At 46.5% G+C, this 22,838-nt stretch overlaps 1 protein-coding gene across 3 annotated transcripts in view; it reads right to left on the bottom strand.

The window, feature by feature from the left end:
* EPS15 (epidermal growth factor receptor pathway substrate 15) overlaps positions 1 to 22,838 on the bottom strand; it is a 107,412-nt gene that overhangs the window by 8,658 nt on the left and 75,916 nt on the right. For all 3 annotated transcript variants that reach the window (XM_039484813.1, XM_039484814.1, XM_039484812.1), the window contains exons 19-23: positions 22,457 to 22,492; positions 11,517 to 11,653; positions 10,173 to 10,242; positions 5,958 to 6,034; positions 4,598 to 4,760 (exon numbers count right to left, since the gene is read on the bottom strand). In XM_039484813.1, coding sequence (XP_039340747.1) covers positions 4,598 to 4,760; positions 5,958 to 6,034; positions 10,173 to 10,242; positions 11,517 to 11,653; positions 22,457 to 22,492 — 483 coding nt within the window. The remainder of the gene's footprint in view (positions 1 to 4,597; positions 4,761 to 5,957; positions 6,035 to 10,172; positions 10,243 to 11,516; positions 11,654 to 22,456; positions 22,493 to 22,838) is intronic.

Genomic DNA, 22,838 nt, shown 5'->3' with positions numbered 1-22,838 from the left:
ATCAAGCACCTATTAATTGATCACCACATGTCAATCCCCCGTTATGTGTTTGCTGGGATCAAGCTAGGCTACCAAATGACCCGAGAGTGGGATTGACTATGCCTATTTGGAAGGGTAAGGGTGATGCAAATGATCCAAACATATACTGAAGCCTCACCTTGTTAAGTCGGCCCCTTAACATCCTTGAGACAGTGTTTTGGAGGCAAGGTTGAGATGCAAGGTGGAAGAAAATATATGAGAGAAGCAACATGGCTTTAGGAAGTAAAGGAGTATTATAGATACAATATTTGTAATGAGACAAATCTGAAAGAATGTATAGCTGGTATGTAGCATTTACTGATCTTGAGAGAGCATATGACTTGTTTCCCTGGGAGTTGGTGTTTAGAATACTGAGATGGATGGGAAGGGGACTGGAAGAAGTGGAAATGATAGAGGAGCAATATCAAGAACTAAGGTGGTAACAATATATAGATTTTAGGAGAGTATTGTGGTGACTGGGATTGATCTTTTGCAGTGGTTCCCAAAACTTGAACAACCTGTGAACCCCTTTCACTAAAATGTCAAGTCTTGCGAACCCCTTCCTAAAAATGAATATTTCCAGGGATTTTCTCCTTTACCTGAATATAAATTATAAAAGCAGTGATCTTGGAAATATAAAATTTGTTTTTATGACATGCTTATTACACACTATTTATTATTAATTATCATTCCAGTATTTTTATTACATTATGAAAACGGCAACACACTTCCAAGATCTCACTTTCGTAGCTTGTATCACTTTGTATAAGCCTGTTATAAGACAATGCTCCTATGTTATCAAGGAGTATCAGATGCAAAACAGCATGAAGGTATTTAAGAAGCCAACTCAAAGAGTTCCTCCTACACAAGCATTCAGGTCTTGAGCAGTCCAGGCAAACAACGCACATTACAACAAAGCTTAAACTTGTTCTTCATAATAATTTTAAAAACCAATACTAGCTGCCTATTTAATTTTAAAAACAGCAAAAAATATCCACCTCCTTATTCATTTCTTATAAGGAGTCTTGAAGTTTAAATCTCCTCAGTGTGATAGAGATGCTTGCTTTGATCTGCTTAGGTCTTGGAAGTCTAGGGGCTCCAAGCTGCTGGCCCTGTGCTGCCCGGGGTCCCTAGGGACAGCTCTGTCTGCCATTATGGAATTTCTTCCCCCCAAGAACCCCTTGTAACATTTCATGAACCCCAGTTTGGGAACCACTGATCTAATGTGCTGAGTCCACTTCTCTTCATCCTAGTTATGGAGTTAATTGGTAGGAGAACTGAGACTCTGGGGAGACAGAGAAAACTAATGCATGCCTGCTGATTTGCTCCTTTTAGCTAACAGCACAGAGGAATTGGTAAATACAGTAACTCCTCACTTAAAGTTGTCCTGGTTAACATTGTTTCGCTTTTACATTGCTGATCAATTAGGGAACATGTTCATTTAAAGTTGTGCAATGCTCCCTTCTAAAGTCCTTTGGCAGCCACCTGCTTTGTCCACTTATTGCAGGAAGAGCAGCCCGTTGCAGCTAGCTGGTGGGGGCTTGTAACCAGGGTGGACCGGCAGCCCCCCTATCAGCTCCCCGCTCCCTATGCTGCAGCCCCCCAGCAGGCTAGCAATCAGCAGTTCAGCTGTCCCTCCCACAACTGCCATGTGCTGCTCCTGCCCTCTGCCTTGGAGCTGCTCCCAGAGACTCCTGCTTGCTGTGCAGGGGAGGGGGGGGCTAATGTCAGGGTGTCTCCCTCCCCCCGCTCCTGCACCCCACTTACCTCTTCTCCATATAAAGCAGGGCAGGGGGACACACAGAGAGCTTGGGGCAGCAGCTGCTTTCTCAACTTCCTGATCCACTTAAAAAGACAATGCACTTAAGAGTGGGTCAGCTTACTTAAAGGGGCAGTGTGCATCTCTCTCTCTCCCACACACACAAGGTGTGTGTCTGTCTCTGTCTGCTATGCTTCCTCCCCTCCATTCCTGCTGCCTTGTAGAGTGTGAGAGGCTACATTAACAACGTGTTAACCCTTGAGGGCTCAGCCCCAGTGCTAGTTCATTCCCTGGGAAATATCCCACCCTCTTCCACCCTCTAACTTCACCACCTCAACCAAGCTTCACACTCATCATAGCTGTGAATAGTACTAAATTGTTTGTTTAAAACTTAACTGTATATCTATATAATATATAGTTTTGTCTGGTAAAAAATCTCCCTGGAACCTAACCCCCCCATTTACATTAATTCTTATGGGGAAATTGGATTCGCTTAACATCGTTTCACTTAAAGTCGCATTTTTCAAGAACATAACTACAACGTTAAATGAGGAGTTACTGTATGGTATTAGAATGGGCATATGTGTTTGAAGATCATGATTTGAAAGTAAACTCAAAGAAAACCAAAGTTGTGCAAGGAGGGAAGGTGGAGGAAGAGCTGTTGATTGAAGACTCAGAAGAAAAGTTGAATCAGACGAAAGAATCTGTATATTTGGGAATTACGCTTAGTGCCACCGGAGGGAGATCTGGAGAACTGAAAAACACAACCAAATGTGCATAGGTGGCAGTGAAGAGGGTGGCAGGAGAACTGTGGGACTGGTAATTAAGTAACAAATTGAAAGGAAAAGTGTATGCCCTGTTTGTATTTGTCCCTGACTGCTCTACAGTTTGGAAACAGTGGATCTCCAAGAAAAGAAAATACAGGTAGCAGGAAATAATATATTGAAGAGAATGGCAGGCAAGTGGAGGGTAGACAGAATGTGCACAGAAGAATTTAGGGGGAAGGTGAACTGGGAACTCTCAGTGATAGCCTGGAGAGCACATGTTTGAGGTGGGCTGGACATGTTATAGAAGGGGGGTGCGAACAAGCAGAAAGAAAACATGGGATGAAGAGGACAGCAAGTAAGGACATGGAAGACTAAGGATACGATGGAAAGGCTGTCAAGAGAATCTGAAGAGAAAAACCTGTGCTAGTGAAAACCTGTGCTAGTGAAAAATCATGGGACCCCATGTAAATTGGACAAGGAGCCAAGAAGTGAACAGACATGTACAGCAGACACAGGTACACAGCAAAATAGTAAAATATTTAAGTTGTCAAAAAATTACACACAAGATGCATATTAAAAATAAAACTCATATCAAATAAAGCAAAAAGAACAGCTTTTAACACTGAGCCAGTGAAAAAGTTATTTAACTACTTTATATAAATTGTATGTTTTCCCTGTATAGTTATCCAGGTATTTGCCATAGGTATAATTTTTAATACTGATAAATTTATCCATCACCAGGAGATTCCATTATTTATTAAACCATTTATTAATAAGAAGTGTTGCTACTAGATAACTACTTGGGAACTATAAATCTGCATTGACAAAGGAAGTATTACGGCCATTTTCATAGCCCAAAAGTGGTACTTCTCATCAAACAATACTTTTGATCCAGAGGATCTCACTGCTTTACGGGCTATAAAGGGATCATTTCAGCCATGGAAATATTGTCACTTCTACTGTCACTCAGCCAATTTAGTGTTTCTAGGAAAGGAAGTGAGGGCTTTAACTAATTGTTTGCAAGGCAGAGAGAGAGCAGGGTTTAATTTCACCAAAATGATATTACAAATTAGAGCTAAAAGTTTAAAAAGTTTTAATTACTGTTAATAGTGCCAGATTTAGCTTGTTCCTCCCTTTCCAAAAGCAGGAGCAGACCAACTGTTCCGTTTTTTTTATTACTATTGTCTATACTATCTTCCGTCAGCCTAATTTTTATGATATGGTTTTCATGAACACTTTAAAACTCTTATAATATAATACTCTGTAATAATGCAGTAGTGTTCACATAAGAATAAATGCAAATGGAAGACAGACTGGAGCTTGAAAAGGAACACACACTACTACTGCACTTAATCCTAGCAGTATCTTTTCAAAATTTTATTACTAAAGGTAAAAAAATAATTTAATTAATACCATGTTACAGTGGTTGTAGCTTCTTTAACTATGCTCCTTCTGGGGGGGAAGCATGGTCCAGTATTTAGGGTACAGAACTAGGAGTCAGGAGTCTTGGGTTGTATTACTAACTCTCCCATTGACTATGCTACATAACCTTCGAAAAGGCATTTGGATGGAAAGAGGTTAAGTTTCTCCAATGGTGAAATGGGGATAATGAAAAATACTTTTCAAATTTTGTCAAAAGAGGAGACGGTTTTGAAAACTAGGGACTTTCAACGGTACTTGGACAAAAGTGGGTAATTTGCTTTTAATAGCGAACTTCATAAGATTTGTGATATAACACCCCCCCACTTAAAGCTCTCTATAGCCACACTATTTCCTTGTAGAAATTTGAAGTTATATTTTCCCCCTTTTTCCAGATCCTTGCTCTCTCCAAACAAATTGTTGATCTAAAATCCATGGGGAATTTAACATCAGAGGAGATGTCAGCAGTACAGGGACTGGGTTCTTTCACATTTTGCCAGTTCCTAAGTACTTTTATTCTAGTTCAGTAGGAAATTCAAACCATGTTTTCTTACAACCCTCATACCATTACACAACTAGCAATATAGAAGCAGGTGAACCAAACTTTACTGGAACCTTAAGTATTAGCTTTTACCAGGTGGTGGAGGGCAGGGTCTTGTAGGAGTTCCAGTCTTGGGGGGCAAAGCAGGAGGAATATCCTCATTTTTAGCTGGTGGTTCCTCAAATACGTTTTTAGTTATGACCACATTGTTTACAGAGCCTGATGTGGAGGAAATAAAGGGATCTTCATTGTTGGCCTATTTAAAAAAAAACAGGGGAAAAATGCTATATTACAGTTTTCTTCAGCATAGCAAAATTCTACTCCCCCTTCCTTTCTTCCATAAAGGAATTCTTACCACAGTTAGAAAAAACAGTGAAGGTGCAAGCAAATCAGGAAATGTGGTCATAATTCCTCTGTGGTGCACAATACTAGATTAGTATTATTAACTACTTATATTATGGTAGCACCCAAAAGGCCAAATCAGGCCCCATTTCACTGAGTACTGTACAAACAGAGAAAAGAGACTCCCTGCTCTGAAGAGCTTGGCATATGGAGAATAGCACAGGATTAATTACTAGTTCAATCATTTGGAACAAGGAGAGGGAAGACAACTAGCCCAGAAAACAGTGCAAGGTGCCTACAAGATAATATACTTCCCCGTGGTTACCACAGCAGTCCACAATATAAGGAAGATTAAGAGTTAGTGAGACAAGTGGCAGCTCAAAATGGAAGTACAAGAGAACCTTAAAATTTCACTAAAACTAGCAGAGTGTCCTCAGGTTATTAGCTGAAGAATTAAAATCCTTGGATGAGATAGATCCTGGCTTAACTGAGATCAATGGCAAAACTTGCACTGACTTCAATGGGCCAGTATTTAATCCATCATGGGAAAACCAGTAATATATGTTAACACTACAGCTTGCTCTCTCAACATGAGGATTTTGAAACGAGTTAGCAATTACATTTTAATGTAGGCTGCTTTCCCCCCCACTCATGCAGATATACCCAAAATGGATGTCTGTATGAGAACCAATTCAAAAAAATCAATGTGACTAGTATCAATGTGACAGCAGCAAACAACTAAGGCAGCTACACAACCAAATAAGCTCAAGGTAACTAGCCTGTGAGCTAAGACTGGGAGAGATGTGGTTAAAACAAAAACAAAAAGATGGTTTTAAAGGTTTTCTAACATGGAAAAAAATAATTTACTTTTAAAGTTGCAACAATCTGAACTGCTACAATAAAATGTTTACAACAGCATTCATCACGGGTAATTGCAGGGCACATTACTGTTACAACCCCTTTCAGAAAAATCAACCTGTGTCAATTTTTATTGGAGACTGAAAACAGAATATCAGTTGAATAGTTCTATAACTGAAAACACTAGATCTTCGTGTTTCAGTTGCTGCAGCATTTTATGCCTTTTCCACATATGTTAATCATTTCAGATTACCTTTGACAATGTGCTAAAGTCAGCAAAACTGCTTCCAAATGACTCGTTTCCAAATAGAGAGGAAAAGGGATCTGCAGCTAAAATAAGCAGAGAACAAACAGAAGAACAGTATAGAAAAGCCAAATGTTACATTCTGTTTCAATGACAAAAACACAAAAGGCACGTGCCATGTTTAGTCCAAACTGTATTTCCCAAATTGTATAATCAATGTAAAAAGCTACACAAAAAAGTATATTTAATATTTCTGTAACTATTTCAAATAAAATCTCTTTACAAGGTGAATGCTTTTATTGCTAGAGTTGTTTCAGTAGAAATATTTTTACTTTCATAAAATTAGCAAATGCTATTTACCAATATGGAATAAATACTCATTCCTCTGGACAGACATTTTTTTTCAGGAAATAGCACTGCAATGCTCCAGTTTTCTATGCAGAAAAAGCAGAATCCAAGTCTATCAATGGAAATGCTCAAAGCTATAGCATCAATAACCTAAGCTCTGTACATTTTGCAGAAAAATATTTTAACACAGAAAAGGATAGGAAGTTTAGAATTTTTTTAAAAAGCAAGCTTTCAGTGACTTTTCTGTGTGGAGTAAAATGCAACACCCTCACTATTATTCACCTTGAATCTCCCTATCCCTTTGGATTCTCTAATTCAACAGTCTCCTTTTCACAAGTAGGTGCTTTGAACAGTCTGGGCAAACGCCGCTGAGAGAGTAAGGTCTTCACAAAGCCCGTCTGCATTTACACTGTTTAAGGGAAGTTCATACATTTATACCTTGTCTAGCACACTTAGACAAGAAACTGTTACTAACTTTTTACTGTAACTGCTGTTCTCAGATGTGTTGCACATGTCCATTCCACTGTAGGTGTGCATGTGCCCTGTGCACAGCTGACAGATTTTTCCCTTTGAGTCCCCTCTGCTGCCTTTCACCACTGTGCACAGGCATAATGGGCAGAGCTGCCCCCAACCCTCCTCAGTTCCTTCCAATTGGCTAGACTCTGATAGAGAGGGGAAGAAGGGAGTGTAGTGGAATGGACCCGTGCAACGCATCTCAAAGAGCAACAGTTACTGAAAAAGATTAGTTACCATTTCTTCTTTGCATGATTGCACATGTTCTTTCCACTGTAGGTGACTCAGAAAGCATTTCAAACTGGAGATTAACTCAGTCAACTTGAACAGGTATTGCAGGACAACCCTTCCAAATCTTGCACTATCTCTGGATGGATGAGAGATGGCATAGTGAGAGGGAAAAGTATAGACTGATGACCAATTTGCCACCTTACAAATGTCTAAGATGGGCATATGAGCCAGGAAGGTCATGGAAGCTGCCTGTGAGCCAGTTGAATGGGCCAACACTCTACTTGGCAGTGCAACATCAGCCAATCAGTAGCATAAACAAATACAGCTGGAAATCCAAGCAGAAATCCTTTGGGAGGATTCTGGATGGGCCTGTAGTTTGTCCGCAAACACAATTAAGAGTTGCGTGGGAGACCTAAATGGCAGAGTCCAATAAACGTAAAAAACCAAAGCTTTTCTAACATCAGAGTATGAAGCTTGCCTTTACTTTTATTTGAACGAGACTTTGGAAAGAAAGTCAGCGCATAAATTGTTGGTTAATATGAAAACTGGAAGCCACTTAAGTCAAGATCAAGTGAGGTCAAAGGTAAATCTTATCTCTAAAGATTGTATAGGGCAGGGGTAGGCAACCTATGGCACGTGTGCCAAAGGCGGCATGCGAGCTGATTTTCAGTGGCACTCACACTACCCGGGTCCTGGCCACTGGTCCGGGGGGCTCTGCAATTTTAAATGAAGCTTCTTAAACATTTTTAAAATCTTATTTACTTTACATACAACAATAGTTTAGTTATATATTATAGACCAGGGATCAGCAACCTTTGGCACTCAGCTTGCCAGGGTAAGCACCCTGGTGGGCTGGGCCGGTTTGTTTACCTGCCATGTCCGCAGGTTCAGCCAGTCATGGCTCCCACTGGCCGCTGTTCACCACGGGGGCTGCAGGAAGTGGTGGCCAGCACATCCCTTGGCCCGCGCTGCTTCCCGCAGCCCCCATTGGCCTGGAGCAGCGATCCACAGCCAGTGGGAGCCGTGATTGGCCAAACCTGCGGACGTGGCAGGTAAACAAACTGGTCCGGCCCGCCAGAGTGCTTACCCTGGCAAGCCGCATGCCAAAGGTTGCCGATCCCTGTTATAGACTTATAGAAAGAGACCTTCTAAAAACGTTGAAATGTATTACTGGCACGCGAAACCTTAAATTAGAGTGAATAAATGAAGACTCAGCACACCACTTCTGAAAGGTTGCTGACCCCTGGTATAGGGAGTTTCTGATACTAAGGCTAGCAATTCCCCACTCTCCTGGCCAAGCTAATAGCAACCAAAAAAAAGCCACCTTCACAGAAAGGTGTAACAGAATAGGTCACCAGCAGCTCAGAGGGGGGAGCCATCACGTTTGCTAGAACTACATTTAAGTTCCACGGGGGGGACTAGGCTATGTACCTCTGGATATAACCTGTCCAAATCCTTCAGAAACCTAATAGACATTGTAATGGGAAAAAAGCAAGTGGTTATCCACAGGAGAGTAGAAAGATGTGATAACTGCTTGGTGGATTCTGATGGAACTAACAGCTAACCCCTGTTGCTGCAGAAACAAAAGATGTGCTGAATAGGAGCCTGACCTGGGTAAATACATTTCTGTCTGGACCAAATGGACCATATTTAGCAAAATAAGTAGTCCTAAATTGAAGGCTTTCTACTATTTAGAATGACTTTCTGCACTCCCTTAGAATAACTGTGTTTGGACTTTGAACAAGATCTTGGACAAGAGCAGAATTGGAGGGAAGGAATACAGCAGGCCCTTCAACCAGATTAGCAGGAAGGCATCAGTCAACAAACCCAGGCTGTGGCACACTCTAGAACAACATCAACAAAAAAAAGATAATTTTTTGTTTGCTTTTGTTGCAAACAGGTCCATTTGGGGAGTCCCCCACAGCTGGAAAATGGGCCTGGTTACATCTGGATGAAGAGACCACTCATGGTGACTCGTGAATGACCAACTTAGGTGATCTACCAGAGCATTCTGAACCCCTAGAAGGTAAGCAGCTTCCAGGTTGATGGAACTGGCAATGCAGAAATTCCAAAGCAGAATCGCTTCTTGGCATAATTTCGTCAACCTGTCCCCCACTTGTTTGTTTCCACAGAACATGGCTGCTGTGTTGTCTGCAAGCACCGACCCTGAATAAGCATAAAATCCAAATGGATGGCCTGAAGCTCCCTGACATTTAGATCTTGCACAGTCTTGGGTCTATAAAGGACTTAAGTGAGCTCCCCAATCCAGAGCCCAACACATCTGTGACTAGGGTGTCTCTTGCAGAGAAGCAGTGGGGACCCCCATGCAAACATTCAAGGATTCTGTCCACCAGTCCAAGGAGGCACTTGAATCACCATCTTCCTATGATGGCAGGCCAGTGAATACACTAAGGTGAACAACCCTGTCTCTGAAGTGCAGCCTGTCATGCTGCCCACGTAAGTGCACACTGCCATGTACTCTTGAAGCTTGAGGCAGTTTTGTACCCTAGTGACAGGATGTGTCTTTGTATCTAGAGCAAAAACACACATTGTTTGGAATCTCAACCCCAGCAGGAAAGCTTTGCCCTTCGTAGAATCCTGTTCTCTGAAGAGGAGACAGGGTAGATTTCGCCCTATTGATCAGAGGTCACAGTGTGTCAAAGGTGGTCTGAGTCCTGGACTCAGTGCATCTGAGACCTGGAAAAACCTAAAATGTACAAAACAGGTGCTATTTACACTAAAGAGGGTACGACTAGCAAATGCAAAGACAGCAACTCCAACAACAGTCATGGGCAGTAGGAAGGTACTGAGTCATTGGGGGTGGCGCCAGCCTTCATACTTGGGCACAGTGGTGCAAGGCAGCACAGGGCACTTGTGCTGCCCTGAGGAGTACTAGAGAGGGGAAACTCTCTGACAACTGTGCAGGAGGGATGCACACACCTACAGTGAAATGGACCTATGTAATTACTTGAAGAAGCAGCTTTAGATACAAGGTAGCTAGGAATAGTCTATAATTTAATGTTGCTATAAGTTCATAATCAAGTAAGTGTTAAAGCCTAGAAAACTAAGAAAGAATAAAACGGATTACAAATCAAAATTATAAAAAGGATGTATACAATCTCACTTCTTTACCTAGATCATTTGGTGCAGGAATAGCTGTTCCACCAGGAGCAAAAGGATCATTGTTCTTCAGTGTTTCTGTCTAAAAACGAGAAAATTCCTTTGACGAAGACTTGTTTTCTGCAGCTTGAAAAATAATCCCAACAACATTTCCCTATCCCATCTCTAGCAAAAAAATTGAGCTTCACCTCAAGACAAAAGATCATGTTTGTTGATCAATGCTATCATTGTCAATTTTTATTTTGTAAGATGAAATGTTAACATTCATATAGCACCTTTATGCAGATTGCATAAGTGGCTAAGCATCACAACATGGTAACAGTTATGATCTTCGTTTTACAGATGGACACAGGCAAAGAGGTTAAATGGCAAAGATCATATAGCAAGTCTGTGCCAAAAAGTGGGAACAGAACCTAGATCTCCTGATTCCCACTCCTCTCTGTTAAAAGCACCTGACTAATGCTTCCTCGAGAAGAGAACTCATGAGTTGGATTTCCAATCCGTGATTCTAGCCACTAGACCATGTTGTTTGTAAAACCCTGATTTATGACTCTGGTGGGCAGGAAGCAGAAACTTAAAATGTTGTATGTCATGTTTTTAAATAACTGAAAGTTTTGGTTCTCTGAATCCTGTGGCACCTTATAGACTAACAGACGTTTTGCAGCATGAGCTTTCGTGGGTGCAAGAAGTGACTTGCATCCGAAGAAGTGGGTATTCACCCACGAAAGCTCATGCTGCAAAACGTCTGTTAGTCTATAAGGTGCCACAGGATTCTTTGTTGCTTTTACAGATCCAGACTAACACGGCTACCCCTCTGATACTTGGTTCTCTGAGGCACCTCTAGCTCCACAGGAGGCACTACGTTCCCACAAAATTTAGGAGAGCTTCTGCTGCCTGCATACCACAGGAATGGACTCGTGGACCATGCAATGCCAAGTACATAAGTGACCTTTAGTTTATCTAGCAGTTTCAATTAACTGAAATTTGCAATAGAGGTGTTTCAGGATTTTTAGCAAAGTTTATTTAATTTTTTAGGGGAGTAATTTTCCAAAAAATGTAGAACTAAGGAATGAAATCTTATTAATATTTTACATCATCATTTCATATGCTTCTCCCAATATCCACTATTTTCTAGTAGAAATTTGACTAGGAATAGCATTTAACAGAGGGCTGTACGTGCAGAGTTAAAAAGCCACTAAACTATTTTCCAGTGGAAATTAATACATACAAGCAAAAAATCCATGCACTACCCAAAATACCCAGTACTTCATGTATTTGAGTGTATCCAAATATACAAGATCATCTCATTTTGAACAAACTATTAGTACATCTCTCCTTTCCTCCCATCAAACTTACTGTGGGATTATTGCTGTTGCCTGTTGTGCTGAAAGGGTCAGTGTCCACAGTCACAAAAGGATCAGTGGAGGATTGTTTGAAAAATGTGTCAGCTGCAAAAGGATCTGAATCTTTGAAGGGATCACCATCAAAAGGATCTGAAGGAAAAAAATACAATGGATCTGTTTAAGGAATATTTCTTGTAAATATTTCTTGTTAGTTCTTTTTAGATTGAAGTCTTAAGAACAAATGTAATTTTGTACAGCTTCCTTCATATTACAGCAGAGCACCAGCTCCTCTGTAGTTAAGGTTGGTCATCACTTTCTGATTAAAGGCAAAGTCTTCTAAATGCTCTAAAATCCACATGCTTACTCAGATTGTCTTGAAATTTCCTGTGCCTCACAGGGGTGCAGGGTAGCGTTAATGGCCCAACTTTGGGGATCATTCAGCCAGGGGGTTGGTAAAGAAGCCCCCTAAAAATCATTTTACAAAATCTAAAAAGCTACTTTTTGATCCATACCTGGGGCTAAAACCATGATTCTGATCCTCTGTAAACTGACCTCAGGCACTTGGTATTTATATCAACTAGTGTACAGCACCAACTACTCCTTGGGGGGGGGGGGCGGTTTATACTGAAGTTAGTCAGGGTAAAATTAGGAAAGTAGCTGGACCCAAAGGGAATTAAACGTTCATATGGAGCAAGACTGGGGCTCTGCTGAAACAATAGTGTTTGAAGTCAGCACATTTTCACAGTGGTGGCTCAAGTGGTCATATTGTGGCCACTCACCCTGAGCTATACTTGTGTGTAAGTTTAAACCCTACCCTTGGCAGAAATGGGAGATGATCTATAGGCATGTTGCTATATCTGCCTCTGTCAAGTGATTTTTATACTTTTGGGAAATATGCCCTGAGTAATATAGCTACTTTAGAAGGGGTCTTACTTTTTTCAGGGGTCCTCTTCCTGAACCCCCATATAAGCCAGCATCCCGGGGAATCCTACCCCTTGGAGGAGGGCTGAAAAGACGGTTACTCACCTGTAGTAACTGGTGTTCTTCGAGATGTGTTGCTCCTATCCATTCCATGTAGGTGTGCGCGCCGCGCGTGCACGGCTCTTCGGAACATTTTTAGCTTAGCAACTCCGGCGGGCCGGCTGGCGCCCCCTGGAGTGGCGCCGCCATGGCGGCGTATATATACCCCAGCCAGCCCGTCCGCTCCTCAGTTCCTTCTTGCCGGCTATTCCGACAGTGGGGAAGGAGGGCGGGATTGGAATGGATAGGAGCAACACATCTCGAAGAACACCAGTTACTACAGGTGAGTAACCGTCTTTTCTTCTTCGAGTGATTGCTCCTATCCATTCCATGTAGGTGATTCCCAAGCCTTACCTAGGCGGTGGGGTCGGAATGAGACGTGGCGGAGTGTAATACCGCAGAGCCGAAGGCTGCGTCGTCTCTAGACTGTTGCACCAACGCGTAGTGGGAAGCGAAGGTATGGACTGAAGACCAGGTGGCCGCTCTACAGATGTCCTGGATGGGGACATGGGCCAGGAAAGCGGCCGATGAGGCGTGTGCCCTCGTGGAGTGTGCGGTGAGTCGGCACGGGGGAACGCGAGCAAGCTCGTAACACGTTCTGATGCAGGACGTCACCCAGGAAGAAATCCGCTGCGAGGAGACTGGCTCGCCTTTCATGCGGTCAGCTATTGCCACAAACAGCTGGGACGAACGCCAAAAGGGCTTCGTGCGGTCGATGTAGAACGCGAGCGCTCGGCGGACGTTGAGGGTATGCAGCTGCTGTTCCCGAGGCGAGGCATGCGGCTTCGGGAAGAAGACCGGGAGGAAGATCTCCTGGTTGAGATGGAAGGGCGACACCACCTTGGGGAGGAAGGCCGGGTGTGGTCGGGCTGCACCTTGTCCCCGTGAAAGACGGTATATGGGGGACCCGCCGTCAGGGCGCGGAGCTCTGAGACCCGTCTGGCGGATGTGATCGCCACGAGGAAGGCCGTCTTACAGGTAAGATGGAGGAGAGAGCAAGTAGCAAGGGGCTCGAAGGGTGGGCCCATGAGCTGGGCGAGGACCAGGTTAAGATCCCATGTCGGAGCAGGAGGCCGCCCCTGCGGGTAGAGACGGTCTAACCCTTTAAGGAATCGTGATACTATCGGGTTGGAGAAGATCGAGCGACCTCCTATAGCTGGTCGAAATGCTGACAGCGCTGCCAGGTGCACTCTGAGGGACGAGATTGCAAGACCTTGACCCTTGAGGTACCAAAGGTAGTCGAGGACAGTCTGGATGGGGGCCGAGAAAGGGTTGATACCTCTCTGGTCGCACCAGAGGGCAAAGCGCTTCCACTTGGCGAGGTAAGTAGTTCGCATTGAAGGTTTCCTGCTTTCGAGCAGCACTTGCTGCACCGCTGCGGAGCAATCCCTCTCTGCGTCGGTCAACCACTCAGGAACCAAGCTGTAAGATGCAACGATTGCAGGTTCGGGTGACGAAGCCTGCCGAGGTCCTGGGTTATGAGGTCCGGCCACAGCGGAAGGGGAATGGGTTCCCGAACCGACAGCTCGAGCAGCAGGGTATACCAGTGCTGCCTCGGCCAGGCCGGAGCGACGAGTATGATGCGGGCGCTGTCTCTCCGGATCTTGAGTAATACTCGGTGGACGAGCGGAAACGGAGGAAACGCGTAGAGAAGAGGATCTGTCCATGACAGGAGAAACGCATCAGAGGGAGCCTGGAGCTTGACCTTGGAAGGAGCAGAACCTGTGGCATTTGCGGTTGGTCCGGGAAGCAAAGAGGTCTATCTGGGGAAAGCCCCACCTCTGGAAGATGGAATAAGCCACATCTGGGCGAAGGGACCACTCGTGAGAGGCGAAGGACCTGCTGAGGCGGTCGGCCAACGTGTTCTGCGCTCCCGGCAGAAAAACGCCGAGGCGACCGAGTGGGCTACGCAGAAATCCCAGAGGAGCAATGCCTCGTTGCAAAGTGGGGAGGACCGCGCTCCGCCCTGCCTGTTGACATAAAACATGGCTGTGGTGTTGTCCGTGTAGACCGCTACACAGCGGTTCTGCAGGTGAGCCCGAAAGGCGAGACAAGCTAAGCGGATCGCTCTCAGCTCCCGGACGTTGATATGGAGGGAGAGCTCCTGGGGTGACCAGAGACCTTGGGTGTGTTGGTCTCCTACGTGAGCCCCCCAGCCCAGCGCCGAGGCGTCCGTCGTCAGGGTGATTGACGGGCGAGGCGGGCGGAACGGAACTCCCTCGCAGACCGTTTCCGGGTCCAGCCACCAGGTGAGCGTCCGGAGAGCGGGCTGTGTCACCGTCACCACCATGTCTAGGGGATCGCGATGAGGACGGTACACCGACGCCAGCCACATTTGGAATGGGTGAAGTCGCAGCCTGGTGTGCGCGGTCACAAATGTGGACGCTGCCATGTGACCGAGGAGGCGGAGGCAGGATCGCACCGTTGTCATCGGAAAGGCCTGCAGCGCCCGAATGAGGGAGGCCAACGTCTCGTGCCGAGTGCGAGGGAGGCACGCTCTGGCCAGATTGGAGTCTAGGACCGCTCCTATGAACTCCACTCTTTGCGCTGGAACTAAGAGGGACTTCTCGGTGTTGACAAGGAGGCCGAGAGACCGGAACAGATGTAGAATCTCGGTCACTTGATTCGCCACCAGCGCTTGGGAGCAGCCCCGAATCAGCCAGTCGTCGAGATATGGGTAGACGTGGATACGACGACGGCGGAGGGCTGCGGCGACGACCGCCATGCACTTGGTGAATACCTTCGGCGCGGTGGAGAGGCCGAAGGGGAGCACTGCGAACTGGTAATGAGTTCCGTTGACCAGGAAGCGCAGGAAGCGTCTGTGGGGGGGGGGGTAGATTGCCACATGAAAGTAGGCATCCCTCATGTCGAGGGCAGCAAACCAGTCTCCAGGATCCAAGGAAGGGATAATGGACCCCAAGGTCACCATCCGAAACTTGAGCTTGCACAGGTATCTGTTGAGCTCCCGGAGGTCTAAGATGGGACGAAGGCCTCCTTTCGCCTTGGGGATGAGGAAGTATCTGGAATAGAATCCCCTGCCTCGCCTGCTGGGAGGCACCTCCTCGATGGCACCCACGCTCAACAGAGACTGGACCTCCTGTAAGAGGACTTGCTCGTGAGAGGGGTCCCTGAAGAGGGACAGGGAGGGTGGGTGGGAGGGAGGGGGCGAAATGAACTGTAGGCGGTAGCCGTACTGGACAGTGCTGAGGACCCAGCTGTCTGATGTTACAGATGACCACGCCTGGAGGAAGCGGGAAAGGCGATCAGAAAACAGAAGGGGTGGATCCTGATTGGAGAGAGGTGAGCGGCCCTCGGGCGTCCCGTCAAAAGGCCGACTTTGGGCCCTGAGGGGCCTTGGACGATCCCTGGGTTTGATTATGCCGCCCGCCCGATGGTCTGCGGCGGAAGGGGGCCAAGCGCCGATTGTTAGGCGGGCGAGGTCTGTTGTATTGGAAGGGGCGATAAGGTTGCTGCCGGAAGGAACGCCTTTGGGTGGCCGGCGTGTGCATTCCTAATGTGCGGATCGCCACTCTGCCGTCCTTCAGGGTTTGAATGCGGGTATCAGTCTTTTCTGAGAATAGACCCTGCATCTCGAAAGGAAGGTCCTGGAGCGTGTACTGGACCTCCGGCGGCAGAGTAGAGGACTGAAGCCATGCAATGCGTCGCATGGTTACCCCTGACGCTATGGTCCTGGCCCCCGAGTCCGCTGCGTCTACCGCTGCCTTAATTAAGGTACGGGAAGCCAGCTTTCCTTCCTCCAGCAGTGCCGAGAACTCTCTGCGGGAATCCTGCGGGGTGAGCTCTGCAAATTTGGCTAGGCAGCCCAAGATGTTGAATGTATATCTTGAGAGCAGGGCCATTTGGTTGGCGATACGGAGTTGGAGGCCGCCCGCTGAGTAAATTTTCCGGCCTAACAAGTCCATGCGCTTGGACTCCTTCGCCTTCGGCGCAGCGGCGGGCTGGCCGTGTCGCTCCCGGTCATTGACAGATTGGACAACTAGAGAGTCCGGAGCCGGGTGAACATACAGGTATTCGTAGCCCCTCGGGGGGACCGAGTACTTCCTCTCAACTCTGCGTGCTGTAGGCGGGACGGAGGAGGGCAACTGCCAGATAGCGGCATTGTTCTTCTGTATTGTCCGAATGAAGGGGAGCGCTACCCTCACGGGGGCGTCCTCCCCCACCACGTCCGTGATGGGGTCCTCGACCTCCTGGACTTCTTCCACGGGTAGGTTGATGGCCTTAGCTACCCTTCTGAGAAGGTCCTGGTGAGTCTTGAGGTCGATTGGCGGGGGCTCCGACGGTGCCGCCCCTGCCACCACCTCATCGGGGGAGGAGGATGAGGAAGGACCCGGTAGCACTTCCTCCGGTGCCTGCTCCGTGTCTGCGGGAACCGCTTCATGCCCCAAGTGCGTGCCGTGATCGGCGGCCTGTGGAGTGGGGGACGGAGGTGGCCTGCTGACAGTGGCTACCGGTACCGACCGCACCGAGCCTGGCTGTCGCGGCGGGAGGGGGGGCCCCTGTTCATGTTCGGCCCAAGGGACCCAAAATCCCCATTGCTGCGGTCCATGTTCTGGTGGGAGGACCCGCCCGGAAGTCAACTGCGCTGCCCCCAGGGGAAGCGACTGAGGGCTCTCTTGATGGCCAGGGGAGCGAGCGGTGGCGGGCGGGCGTCGGTGCGGAGTAAAGGCCCCAGCGGTGCCGCCCGGACAGTGCCGGTCGCCACGTGGTCTGGCCGGCAAGCGGGACCGGCGGCGCGGGAGCGCGACCAGCGGCGGCGCCGGGGCGCGACGGCGGCGGCGGGATGCGGATCTGGACGCGTCGCGCGGCGCCTGAGCGACTACGCGACTCGGCGCCTCGCGGTGCCTGGAGCCGGACCTGGTACGGTGCCGGCGACTCTGCGACCGGGACTTGGAACATCGCCGGGAGTGCGACCGGTACCGCGACTGGGAGCGGTACCGGGACTGCAACCGGCGAGGAGATGGGGAGCGTCGTCTTGACGTGGATCGTCGTGCCCGGTGCTGCGGAGAGCGGTGCCGTGAGCGAGATCGGGACCGAGACCTGGCGGCGGTGCTGCGGTCGGCTCGGGCGCCCGGGGACGGGGGTCGCATTATAAGTGGCTTCCCAATAGACTTGAGAGTCCGCACCGGCGGCACCGGCAGCTGAGCGCTTGCATCAGCGGTAAGTTCAATTAAATGTCTTGCCGTCGCGAACGCCTCGGGCGTGGACGGCAGCCTCAGCTCCTCGTCGGTAGGTACCGGGGAGCTGGGCGGTGCCGGACTCGACGGGCCTTGCGGCGCCGGAGTCGACAGCACGGTGCACGTTTTGTGCACAGCCTCAGCCTGCACCGTTACAGTCGGAGGCGGCTGGGCTAACGGTCTCTTGTGCTTGTCAGAGACCATCTTCGGCACTTTACGCTTCTTTCCCGGGGAGATGGAGCGGTGCCGGGTCTTCGGTGCCGGGTGCCGCGCTGCATCCTCGGCACCGGGGCGGCTGGGTGCGGTCGGCGCGCTGCTAGTCGAGGCAGTCTTTGGCGCCGCCGGTGCTGGTGCCGGAGGTTGGAGGGCCGACTCCATGAGGAGTTGTTTCAACCGTGAGTCCCGCTCCTTCCTCGTGCGAGGCCTGAAAGCGACGCAAATGGGGCACTTGTCCGACCGGTGAGCCTCTCCAAGACAGCGGAGGCAGGCGTCGTGCGGGTCACTCACCGGCATAGACCGCTGGCAAGCCGCGCAGGGCTTGAAACCCGCACCGGGGCGGAAGAAGAGGGCTAACCCCTCTAACTCCCTAATGAGTATTGTAACACTAACTATAGAACTATTAACAAAATTTAACAACTATGATAACTATATACACTAACTAACGGAGAACGCTAAGGCTGTGGAGGACAGGAGAGCACTCCACTGTTCCTACTAGCCGTCACGGGCGGAAAGAAGGAACTGAGGAGCGGACGGGCCGGCTGGGGTATATATACGCCGCCATGGCGGCGCCACTCCAGGGGGCGCCAGCCGGCCCGCCGGAGTTGCTAAGCTAAAAATGTTCCGAAGAGCCGTGCACGCGCGGCGCGCACACCTACATGGAATGGATAGGAGCAATCACTCGAAGAAGAACTCATCTTCCTACCCTGTGTCCTGTGATCTAGGGGCCCCTGCTCTCCACATCAGATATAAGCCCCTTTCCTTGACCCCCATGTGAGCCAGGATTTTGTGGGCTCTGCTATTCTGAGGGGGGAGCTGAGAACAGGCATGCTCTATGCATGCACAAAGCACTCACTACTGAGAACAGCTATGCTTGGTGCAAAGGACACCAGGCTTGCAACCACTGATACTGGGGAGGGAGGAAATGGGAACACCTCCTGTGATGACTGGAGTAGTTCACATATCTTAGAAATATTGTTTCATCTTCATGGGGCGTTGTCATTCATCAGCTGAATGAATGGGCCACTTCACATCTCTAAGTCTCCTATGCAGCTGATGGATAGACTTCACCTTATACTAGACCCAGATTTGAGGTAGGGACTCTGTCTTCACTCTCCTGCCTTTGCCAGCTTCCATCGGATAGAATCACAGAATCAGAACTAGAAGGGACCTTGAGAGGTCATCTAGTCCAGTCCCCTGCACTCGTGCACTAAGTATTATCTAGACCATCCCTGTCAGGTGTTTGTCTAAATTGCTCTTAATAATCTCCAGTGATGGAGATTCCACAACCTCCCTAGGCAATTTAGTCCAGTGCTTAACCACCCTGACAGGAAGTTTTTCCTAACATCCAACCTAAACCTTCCCTGCTGCAATTTAAGCCCGTTGCTTCTTGTCCTATCCTCAGAGGTTAAGAACAACAATTTTTCTTCCTCCTCCTTGTAACAACCTTTTACATACTTGAAAACTATTATGTCCCCTTTCAGTCTTCTCTTTTCCAGACTAAACAAACCCAAATTTTTCAATCTTCCCTCATAGGTCATATTTTCTAGACCTTTAATCATTTTTGTCCCTCTTCTCTGGATTCTCTCCAATTTGTCCACATCCTTCCTGAAATGTGGCACCCAGAACTGGACACAATACTACCTCTAGTTGAGGCCTAATCAGCGTGGAAGAATTACTTCTTGTGTCGTGCTTACAACACTCCTGCTAATCTATCCCAGAAGATGTTCGCTTTTTTCCCCCCAACAGTGTTACACTCTTGACTCATATTTAGCTTGTGGTCCACTATGACCCCCAGATCCCTTTTCAGAGTACTCCTTCCTAGGCAGTCATTTCCCATTTTGTATGTGTGCAACTGGTTGTTCCTTCCTAAATGGAGTACTTTGCATTTGTCCTTATTGAATTTCATCCAATTTACTTCAGACCATTTCTCCAGTTTGTCCAGATAATCTTGAATTTTAATCCTATCCTCCAAAGCACTTGCAACCCTTCCCATCTTGGTATCGTCCACAAACGTTATAAGTGAACTCTCTATGCTGTTATCTAAATCATTGATGAAGATACTGAACAGAACAGAACCGATCTCTGTGGGACCCCACTTGTTACGCCCTTCCAGCATGACTGCGAGCCATTGATAACTACGCTCTGGAAATGGTTTTCCCAACCAGTTATGCACCCACCTTATAGTAGCTCCATCTAGTTTGCATTTCTCTAGTTTGTTTATGAGAAGGTCATGCGAGACAGTATCAAAAGCTTTACTAAAGTCAAGATATACTATGTCTACCGCTTCCCCCCTGTCAAAGAAAGCTATCAGGTTGTTTGACACTATTTGTTTTTAACAAAACCATGCTGGCTGTTACTTATCACTGTATTATCTTCTAGATGTTTGCAAATTGATTGCTTAATTATTTGCTCCATTATCTTTCTGGGTACAGAAGTTAAGCTGACTGGTCTGTAATTCCCCGGGTTGTCCTTATTTCCCTTTTTCTAGATGGGCACTATATTTGCCCTTTTCCAGTCTTCTGGAATCTCCCGTCTTCTATGACTTTTCAAAGGTAATCGCTAATGGCTCAGATATCTCCTCAGTCAGATCCTTGAGTATTCCAGGATGCATTTTATCAGGCCCTGGTGATTTGAAGACATCTAATTTGTCTGGGCAATTTTTAACTTGTTCTTTCCCTATTTTAGCCTCTTCTGATTCTGCCTCATTTTCACTGGCATTCACTATGTTAGACGTCCAGTCACCACCAACCTTCTTGGTGCTGTTTGCTCCAAACCTCTCCCCCTTAGATTCACTCCATATGTGCCCTTCTTATCCTCTGCCCCCCTCAGTTCCCTTCAGTGTCCTTTCTCCCTACATTTTACTTTCCATTTAACTTATCCCTTCCTAGCTATACCTACTTGAAAACATTAAATGGTGAAACTAACATGATGCTTGCTGCCATCATCTTGGTCACGCTGCTTTTGTGTTCTACCCTACTCCCCCATCGTTTCTCTGTCTTGTCTATTTACATCATACTCTCTTTAGGGCAGGGACCGTCTCCTGTTCTCTGTTTGTGCAGTGCCAAGCACAATGGGGCCCCATTCTTGGTTGGACCTTAGCCACTACCATAATGAACATGATTAATAACAAATTAAACACATTTAAAACTTGGAAAACCAGAAATTACAAGTACAAGCAAATTTTACTCAGCCCTCTTTAAGCGATGCCCCAACATGCCAACACCACACATACTAACAATTTACCCTTACAGATGCTACAACGTATGTTGCTGAAAACTTCACAGGGTGGCAGAAAATGAGGGGTAACGTTTTACAGAATAGGGACTCTGTAAATGTTCAGTAGGTGACTGAGGACAGCTCATTCTAATAGCCTGCACTGTTTTTAAATGCATTTCCCAGCTAAACTGAAACACCGCTTTACTCAACTTACCATTTCTTAACATTAGAAAAGTTACAAGAGACAGTATTGTTGGAACATTTCAAGTTGAACAATTGCTCCCAATTTCCTTTGATTCTGCACTTCATAATAACTTCCTCTAGAAATCTTACCTGCTAATGAGAATCCTTATATTCTTGACTGTAATTACTCACAATTCCAGCATGTAAAAGCAAACCTAGGGTTTTCTCCCTTCCTCTCTTAATGGGAAAGTTGTTTAATGTGCTAACTCTTGGCAAACAGTCATTTGGACAGGCAATTCTTACAAAAAACCTGAGATCTAGAATCACACTATTCCAATTCATCAGAGTTTGGATAGGATCACACAGCATGCAGAAAGGTACTTTGAAAAAAATTAAGTTCAAACAAATCTATTAGCCAGCCTATTGTACTGAAATAGTATCCTATAAAGTTATATTAAAATGGTGACGTTTAAAAATTCAGAACTTATATCTCTCATCATAATGATCAAACTGGCTCTGTTTTCCACTTCTGCTAAAAATGCTGCTTTTATTATCTAGAGAGTTTAGTCCACTTACTGAGAATAATCACCTGTAAGTTAGTTCAGGGTCTGGCAATGCAATGACACTGTCTGCACAACCATTCTAATTTGATGTGCTAGAGAAAGGCGCTGGATTGATAGACCTCAAGATTAAGTCCTAATTAGCTACAGGACAGTTACTAAACGGGCACTGACAGCACAGTGTCACTGACACCACTATCAGTGCACCTCAAACCTAACTGACTATTTCTCATGGTGAAAGAGTAGTTTGGTGTACATTGCTATTCAGTCCTGGGCCTTTCTGCAGACTCACATCCAAGAGCCAATTACTGCCAGTAGTAATGGAGCTAATTTCATGTGGACAACTGAGTTAAACCTACTGAACACAAACATGTTTAACACAAAGCTCTGTACATCCATCAAATGGCAGCTGTGTCAGGTCATTACTGCCTTGGTCAGATTCACAAGTGATTTAGATGTGAAAGTTTTCATATAATCCATTACTAATCCTATGAGACAGCTAGTCCTTCACACTAAATATTTACGAAGTATTAAATTTAAGAGCTTTGGTATCTACTTACCAACTTTCCCAAAAGGATCATCCTTGAAAGGATCACCTGTTTAAAAAAAAATTAAAAAAGGAAAAAGCACTGAAATCTTTCGGCAAAAACATTCTTTCAACTGAGGATCACTTCGTTGCAGATTCCTAGCAAGCTATAAAGGATTCTGCAACCCTTGCTTGTCGGCGTATTACCACTGACTTCAGTGGGACTACAACAGCTGGCATTAAAAACATTTGCCAACAAATAACTGTTACCACTATTTCCTAGCATAAGTATAATCAAAGTGGTGATCTCCACGATAACTCTGTGGTAATGGCTAGTAAATGCTTAGATACAACAATATTTGCCTACATATATGCTTAGAATACAAAATCATAGCAGTAACATCTTTGGAAAATCT

The sequence above is a fragment of the Mauremys reevesii genome, linkage group 8, assembly GCF_016161935.1.
Source record: "Mauremys reevesii isolate NIE-2019 linkage group 8, ASM1616193v1, whole genome shotgun sequence".
Classification (NCBI taxonomy): domain Eukaryota; kingdom Metazoa; phylum Chordata; order Testudines; family Geoemydidae; genus Mauremys; species Mauremys reevesii.
Note: the sequence above shows the minus strand (reverse complement) of the source record. Positions and strands in the feature narration are given on the sequence as shown.